This window comes from Periophthalmus magnuspinnatus, chromosome 10, assembly GCF_009829125.3.
Source record: "Periophthalmus magnuspinnatus isolate fPerMag1 chromosome 10, fPerMag1.2.pri, whole genome shotgun sequence".
NCBI classification, from domain to species: Eukaryota; Metazoa; Chordata; class Actinopteri; order Gobiiformes; family Gobiidae; genus Periophthalmus; species Periophthalmus magnuspinnatus.
In genome coordinates, this window is record NC_047135.1 from 9,436,199 (window position 1) to 9,445,321 (window position 9,123).

At 38.1% G+C, this 9,123-nt stretch overlaps 1 protein-coding gene across 1 annotated transcript; it reads right to left on the reverse strand.

Moving 5' to 3' along the window:
• Nucleotides 1-3,511: 3,511 nt before the first annotated feature.
• LOC117377578 (ADP-ribosylation factor 4-like) lies at nt 3,512-8,211 on the reverse strand. The gene is made up of 6 exons (XM_033974027.2): nt 8,082-8,211; nt 7,212-7,292; nt 6,555-6,664; nt 6,398-6,469; nt 4,757-4,879; nt 3,512-3,706 (listed from the first exon to the last, which is right to left on the reverse strand). Exons 1-6 carry the CDS (start codon nt 8,146-8,148, stop codon nt 3,623-3,625), a joined length of 537 nt encoding a protein of 178 aa, XP_033829918.1. The 5' UTR covers nt 8,149-8,211; the 3' UTR covers nt 3,512-3,622.
• Nucleotides 8,212-9,123: the final 912 nt, after the last annotated feature.

Genomic DNA, 9,123 nt, shown 5'->3' on the forward strand with positions numbered 1-9,123 from the left:
TGTATATAAAATATAGTCAAAACAAGTGGTATGGGCCAAAATAAATATGGGGGGGGGGGGGGTTGGCATTAGCTAATGCTAATGCTAGTAATTACACATAATACACATTTGACCCACAATTAAGTCAATAGCAGAATAAACCACGCTTACCGATCAGGAACAGCATCCAGTCCATCAAAACATAAGGTCCATCATGAAAATCTTCACTCTGTAAGAAATGTTCATTTCTGGTGCAAGCGTCAAAGAGGACTAAGAGACTGAAGTATAAGTCAGAAGGGTTTAATGAGTTCCTCACAGGTAAAGTGAACAATGAAGCACCGGACTCTCAGGAAAGATAGGAAGAGAGAGAGAGAGTCCTGAGATGTTTGTGTTTACAGCTTTTATATGGTCTCCCAGTGTATGGGTGTGTGTGCGCGTGGGGCGGGACTTCTTCTCGTCAGCATGTGGTCACGCGTCAAAAACCTTTTGGCAAAATCAATCAATGTGTGTTTTTAAATCAAACAATCTCATTGTTTTATGACCCTCTCAGGGTGGGGGTCACACAGTCCTTGGTGAACAGGGTTACAGATAGGAAGTGGCCCTGATCATAGGTGTTATCTTCTTGGCCACAGTGCTCACAGATTGCTTTATGACCCCCTCAGGGTGGGGGTCACACAGTCCTTGGTAAATAGGGCTAGAGGCATCTGGGGTAGTGTTACATTGTTAAAAAATAAATTACAATTCGGTTCCACGAACCGCTCCGGGTCCAGATGCCTCTAGTTTAACTTGTACAAACATCCACAGTGTCCTCGGCCGCGTACTTCCTTTGTTTTGTCCATTTCGTCATGTTTAAAACGCAAAACTGCTTCAAAACAGTGCGTAAAATTACGCAATTACGCGTAATTTTACGCGCGGAACTTTGCCCGAGGGCGGGCTGTCGGAACATTAAGGAGTTAAACACTTACAATCATTAGCGAGTTTTCACTCCACATCGGCCACATAGGCTAAAACACAAGTAGCGGCCCATGAGGACGTCTGTCAATGACGTTGATAAGCTGCGTAAATGCGTATGTGAATCACATAATTGGCTGGAGCAGCTCGTCCCCGGTCACACTCACTGACTCACATTGAAAAATAGCGCAGAATGAATTGTTGTGTTTTTATTTGATTTTCAACTCCGGTTCGATTTTTTTGTGCGCAGCACAGATTTTCTCTGCGCGGAGACCGTGTCAGCAGTGCGCAATTGCGCACGTGCGCAGTTTGGAGGGAACAGTGGCTGTAACCACACTGTGGCTGTGTCTCAATTCGCCAAATGCACCCTTCAAGGGTCCTTACGAAGTACTCTTCGAAAGTGTAGTTTCAAGGTTCCGGTCGAGAGTGTGTCCTCAGTGTAGCCTCCATCTAACTGAAGTGGGACAGGTCCACACCACGGACCGCACTTCCACCTCTGTCTTTGAACGTACGATACGTACATTACGTACGTTATTTTTTAATGATTTATTATTTAATAGAAAAAAAGTCAAGATGTCGTCGTCACAGCCGTTTCTTTCTGTTTAGATTGAATATCAATAGGCAAATATAATGTTCAAGGTGATTTTTTTTACTCAATTGTAGCTACTTCATAACTTAAACAAAATATACCCTGTGAAAACGTAATAACAGAGACAGAGGTAACAATATAATTTTTACATTCATAGTCTATAAACCAGAGAACACTGATTAGTTGTACATATAGTGGGATATTGCAGTTTAATGGTTCGGTATTTTGTCCAGTGGCTACACCACTTTAATAACAGTAGAGGGCGCTGTTTCCCTTCTATGCCGTGCCAGTTCTTTTCATCTGATTATTATAAAGTATTTTCTAGCAGTGCAGCGCTACATCAAGCTAGTGTCTTGATTTACTAACACGAAAGTAAATGACACGTGTCCACGAGGGGCGCAGACCTATGGAATGTACCGGAACACATGAAGATTTTGTGCCCGTCTCAGGACTCTGTTCTGTCCTTTTCTCAGAGTCTGTTGCTTCATTGTTCACATTACCTGTGTGGATCATTAAACTCTTCTGACTTTATGTTTCAGTCTCTTGGTCTTTGACACAATAGAAACAAACATTCTTACATTATTCTTATTGCAATAATAATTTCTAATGATAATAATGTCTCTTATTGTCTAGCAATAACTGCACATTCCTTTATTCCATGTAACTCCTTTTTAATCATCAAACACACTGTACAGATCTTTATTCAGATTTAACAGTTTCATGTTGCTCTGTTGTAGATGAGGTAAACCAGTACGAACATTTGAACGTGTATTGCGCAACGGACTTCCTTTTCTTCTCTTTTTTGCGTAGTCGCGGTGCATGACGGGATATAGAAGTGCGTGAAGTGTGCACGGATGCACGCTTCGGTTACGTCCGATCTCCATGGAAACGGTGCAAAGGGAAGGGCAGGTTTGTCGGCCGCATTCAGTAGGGTGCGTTGAAATGGGACAGCCCTTGTCGCGCCGGAAATTACGTCACTGCCCTTCGAACCGCCCTTCCAATGGTGATTCTAAGGCCAGGTGGGCGAATTGAGACACAGCCTGTGTGTGCGTAGCATGCTGCGCTCATGTATCACGTGATTGTATGGCGCATTCACTGACAGGAAATAAAAGGAGTTTTATATTTACCACAGTTTAAACGTATTTTATAACCTGGGCTATATCATGGATCTATAATATGATCTTATTATACCTCCAAGGGTTACATAGTTGGTGCATGGTGTTGGTTTAACAGGCAAATCTGGCAATAAGCGGTGTGATAGAAATTTAAGTATAGTCATGTTGTGTATTTAAAAAGCATTTGATCTGTGTCAGTCTGCCAGACCCAGACCAGACATTAACATGTGTGAAGCTCTGTCTCCATCCCACAAGAAATAAAATTTGTTTCACACCCATCTAATAACAGATGGGTTAAACTCACATCATTGCACCATTACATTACATTAATAGGCCTATTAATTCCCGTTATTTTAATAGATCCATGAATTCCAACGTGTATACCTTATGGACTAGTAATTTGACTTTTTACAGAATCTAGGAAAAACGTGGTCACGATTAGTTTTAGTTATTATATAAAGTCAGTGTTCTAGTTATTTTTCCAAGGTGTATGCACAAGCTACTAAAAAACGGGACTATGGTCTAAATTACCAATTGTTGAAACTCTGTCTGGCCACATCTGAGCTGATGACTCAAGTATACCTCATGATATTAGTTTATAAATTCACATGTTCAGATAACTAAAGTGTGTTTTAAAGACACAATACAAGACAATGTGTGTATATATATATATATATATACACATACACACACACACACACACATATATATATATATATATACACACACACACATATACATATAGTTAAAGTAAGATTTATTTACAAAGTGCAGACGTTAAATATAAACACATAGAACATTATTACTACAATCAGACACATTAGACACATACAGCTAACCAAAACATCCCAAACTAAAACATTCCAAAGCATTCCTTGAGATTAGTTCAGTGCATACAAAGACACTATATTAAACATTCTTTCAAGTGTAATAAAGTGACAGCGTTGTATTTAAGGCTCCTGAAACAGTGGGAAATCTGAGTGTTGTGTTATTTGGGGATGTGGTTGGAGAGCCAGTCCAGACCCTCAGCAAGACCTGCTCCAGAGACTGCGCACGACGCCTGTACCAACCACTGGGAAGAGAGATAGAGAGATGAGGGATTAAAACAGGTCTAGACCTGGGATATGTACTGAAATGGTCCAAATCAGAAGGAAACAAGAATCGTACCAGGATTCATCTAACCTGGATTAAACCAACATTATAGCCCCATTAAATAATAATAACAAGTGACTAAACCAGCACTAAAATGTGTCTAAGGGTGTGTTCAAATTTGGACTAAACCCAAAACTAAAACTACCAGGACTAAATCAGGATTAAGAAAGGACCAAACCAACTCTAGAAAAGGACCAAACCAGGAGTGTGAATGACTGTGGAGGACTAACTGGCTGATGCCATTACACGCAGCTCCAGTTCATTGTGCCCTGACGTGTTGTGACAGTCACACGTTCATGCGATCACTACTCGGCTATTAAGGTAGGGTGACAAGATGTCCCTATTTACTCGGGACAGTCTCAGTTTTGAGCTCTATGTCTCTTGTCCCAGCAGATTTATCCAAAACCACTAATTTTTCCAGTTTTATACAAGGCATGTCCCAGGTGTCCCTTTTTTGACCAAGTTGATACCCACCAACAGTAAAAAGGGGAATAAATTGTGATTTGTTTAGCCAAACTGCAGAAAAAATGTCCTTGAAAATTACCATAATACAAAAAATGATATACTGGCTGACAGATAAGTTGTGAATGAGTGCACAATAATATTCTTTTCACTATTTTATTACCAGCCACCCTAATCCGGGTGTGTCCCAGTTTTTGATTTTGAAAATCAAAAGGGAAAAGGCTTGCAGTGGGCTCTGGAGTGCTTCAGAGTCCACCGCAAGCCCTCCACTGCACGACGTGGAATCTGAGCCCGGGTTGAGGGGACAAAATGCATTCAGTGAGCTAAGGTCTGTGTCCTCCATCACAGCACTAAAGAGGGACCAAATCAGGACTAAAACAAGGACGTAAAAGATGACTAAAGCAATATAGAATCAGGACTAAAACAGGACTAAATAAGGAAGAACCCAGATACAGGAACTCTAAACCCAGTATAAACCAATACTACACCAGCCTTATAACGTACTTACAGGGTTGGAGACAGATGATAGGCCGAGGGCATGTGTTATGTCAGCTGTTGTCATGGCACGAGGCAGATCCTGTTTATTTGCAAAGATCAGTAAAGCCACGCCCCTCAGCTGATCCTCCTGTAACTGTTGGAGAATAAAAAAATGAGTACCTCCAAAATCACCAATAATAAGGAGCTCAACAAGTAAATTTCCTATTCATTTTCCCGATAGATTGTATTTTTTATATTTTATAGATTGCTTGGGACTAATTAGCTATGGCGTAACTAATAGCCACTGAACATTGCCTGGGATCCAGAATACACAGTTCTCCGATACTTTATGAAGATGTGAATCTGGTCATAAGTGAATCTCTCTATTTTCAGATGGGCATGACTGACAGGTGGATTAATACCAGTCAGGGACAGGCATGGTCCAATTGTCATTAAAAAAAAATTAAAAAAAAAGATAGCTGCTTACATGGGGAAAAAAGGAAAAAAAATATCACAAGGGACTGAATAACATGAAGCACCAAACTCTGTTAATTTGAAGTGAGAGAAATGTAATTTTGTTCAAAATGACAACACTAGGCCTAAAGTTTATCAAACTTTATATACACCGCTAAGCTATTAAAACATTTTGCCTAATTTTAAGCTTAAATGTGTTTTTGGACTGAAAACAAATGCGTTATGGTCTGGACATTTGCTACTACATAGCTGATTAGCCTCCGTTGTTTATATTTAATAGGGAAAATGTATGGGAAATTTACTCTTAAACAAAGAGGACACTGCAGACTACACTCACATTTATCACTGATACAGACTTCTGATCTGATGTCCCTAAGTTCATGTGTTGAGGACATTAATTGTTGTGGCTGAGCTGAGCTAACCACTCGTTAGCTAACAAGCTAGCTAAGCTCTGCACAGTCACAGCAGAGGAGCTACTTTGTTTCCATTTTTCTGTATAAAGTTAATTTGAGCAAAAAAGAAAAGTTCCATGGACAAAAATTAGACTACAAAAAAGAAACACATTTTGTCTGTTGAGCTGCCCATGGTTCTGCCACTCAGTCGGAATGTTGAGGAGCATTTTTTGAATAAACTGATCACAGTGCATATGTATGTACTGATGTCATGTATGAACTGACATCAGGCATTTTAGAGAAAATTGCTCCAAAATGCCTGAATCACTCAAAATTAAAGTCTGTCTATGCTAATGATGTGAGAACACCACTATAACATGGTTTAAAAGGCAAGTGACTAAATAAATACTATAAATAAAGATAGTAAATATAATCAATAAAAAGGAGCTGTACCTCATTTTAATTTATTCTAGTTAAGATAAATGCTCATTTTACATAGTATTTTCTCAGGTAAAACTAGTGACTGACAGGGTCACCTTTTTTGTCCAATCAGGCACATTGTTGCTAAGAGTCATGGGAATCCCACTCTCTGACATTATCCCAAACAAATACTTAAAGTAGGCAGAGATTGGACAACTAAAAAACAACAACTGCATGACACTATCCCAGACAGGTGTTTCTTTGTCATGATGCAATATCATCGAGGTAGAAAGAACTAAGTGGGCAAGGCAAAAAGTTCAAAATGAAACATGTTCTTGACTCTGAAATTAGGTATAGGCCCTTTAAACAACAGATAAATCTTATACCATTATTTGTAGTTCCTCCGCTGCGTCTTTGATTCTCTCTGGGTCGTTACTGTCCACAACAAAGATCAGCCCCTGAGAACAAGCAGAACAAAATAGAATATATTATGTAATAGGACTATGTCGTAGTAGTAGTAGTTGTTGTAGTAGGTAAATTTACCTGTGTATTGGTGAAGTAGTGCCTCCACAGGGGTCTGATGATAGTCTGTCCCCCCACATCCCAAACTGTGAAGCTGATATTCTTGTACTCCACTGTCTCCACATTAAAACCTGACCAAAACAAACTTTGTCAATCAGTACTTTCATTATTATCAATGCCTGTCACAGTAACACATTTGAAGTGCAGCATATTGCTTAAGAAGATATTGATGATAAATGATAATACTGAAACTAACTCATGCCACTGATACAACATAGATAAATATATTTTTCTATCTGTATCTGTAAGACACGTCTACCTATTAATCAATTAAACAACTACAAAATAATGAGAGATGGCTAAATAGAAAGAAAAATACATAGCTAGACAGAGATAGACAAACAGACAGTACAGTCAATGTACTCTACTGACCAATTGTGGGGATGGTAGATATAAAAATAGATTTAACTATTAATTAACTATTAATTAACCCTTGATTTATTTATTATCGCCTTTCAGGACACTCAAAGCACTTTATAGTGTGTGTGTGTATGTATATACATACACACACATTTATATGCAGAAGCGAGAGAGCAATATACAGATATGTCTATCTGTATATAGATATACAGATAGATATACAGATGTACAGATGTACAGTCTCTGGATTCTACTGACCAATTGTGGGGATGGTAGTGACAACTTCATTCAGCTTCATTCTGTACAAAATGGTGGTTTTCCCTGCAGCATCCAAACCCACTAGAACACAAGAATTTTTAGCATTTTATATAGATCACACACACACACACACACACACACACACAACAGTTATTTTGAAATAAACATAAATGTGTAACTATAAGTCTACTATATTTACCTCTGCTCAGCATATTATCCTAATAGATTTAGAGTCTCTTTTATCAATGCTGTTCAATATATGCATGGAATAAATTACAGTTACCTAAATTCAGTGTGTAGATTAGACAGAAATTCTACTCAAGTAAAAGTAACGTTACTTCAAAACAATATCACTCAAGTAGAAGTATAAAGTAGTAGTCCAAGAAACTACTCAATTAAAGTAAAAAAAAGATTTTGGGAAAACTACAACCGTAAGAGTAACATAAAGAGTAAATGTCAGGACGTAATATCTGATTTATAATTTGTGGTTATTGTAAATGGAAAAACTAAGTATTAAACTATTTGAACGGATAGACACAAAAATAAGAAAAAATAAGAAAATCTGAAGGAGCAAGTGCATGAAAACACAAACGTTCAAATCATTTCATGTTGTCAACATAAAGCTTTTCTCACTTGTACCTTTGCGTACAGTGTAAAGAGTCACCAAAACCTTTATTCAAGTAAGAGTACTGTTACTTCAATAAAAATATTACTCACATAGGAGTAAAGGTATGCTGCTAGAAAAGTACAATTCCTTTAAAAAGTTACTCAAGTAAATGTAACTGAGTACTACCCACCTCAGTGTAAATCTGTCAATACAACAAAACTATAACAAAACAAATGACTATAACATCAGAGGATAATACTGACCCATGAGGATGCGAACTGGAGTTTTGGACACGAACTTGTTAAAAATCTGAGAGAAGATCGTGCCCATAGCGGTTCACTTCACAGGTCTTCAAAGTACGAAAAAAAGAGAAATCTCCAAAAAACTCGTTAAAAATCTGCTCTGTCCGCTGTCCTCGTGGTTGGTTGGTGCGTGTATAGTCTTCTCTTGTCTTCTCTTGTCTTTTATAACAGCCAGAAGCTGACAGAGCGCCAGGTGTTTTTGGGCACGCATTTTGGAGTCGGTCATTTCACTCCACGTGGAGCAAAATGTAAACACACCCGTAACCGGAAACCACACCATGCACCTTCACAATAAAAGCGCGCTTTTGAGGCGAGCTAAAGAATGTCTATTATAACTTACATACACACTTATATATCATAGTTTTTCTCTCTCTCTCTCTCTTAGCACTGTTGAAGTGTCTTGTTAAAGAGCACAAGGGCATTCTGCGTGAGAGGAGTTGTATACAGGCTCTCAGTCTATGAATCTGCCGTTTCTTTTGTATTAGGTGTAGTTATGTTATTTTCCACTACATAATCCAAATTAACGTGGACACTCACTGCAGAGAGAAAGTCTTCATTGTCTCTAAATAAGACAGATAAATTTAAGGTATGTCATTTTCTGGAGGTGACACGTCAACTGCTTGATTCTATGGAAATAGAAAGTTAAAACCATACTTTGGGATTTTTTCTTCTCCATAGAATTAGATAATATTTATGCTTTTGTATTGTGGTCTTGTTTTTGGCTAAAAAGTTAAACTAGAGCTTTAACATAGTAAAACATTTGTCCCACAATGGAGATATTGTGTTGCAGCTTTAAGTATGAGAATAAGCGTTCAAAAAAGCTTTAAAATAAACATAAATGAGTCAAAGTCAAAAATCTAAATGTGTCTTGAATCAATTTTTGATTGTCTAAATACAGTTACGACTATTGTGATCACAACAATTATCAGGACGTTAGCTAAATGTCTAACATAAAGTAATGTACAATCATATTATGATCCAGGTGTTTCCTGTTGTTTTTCTC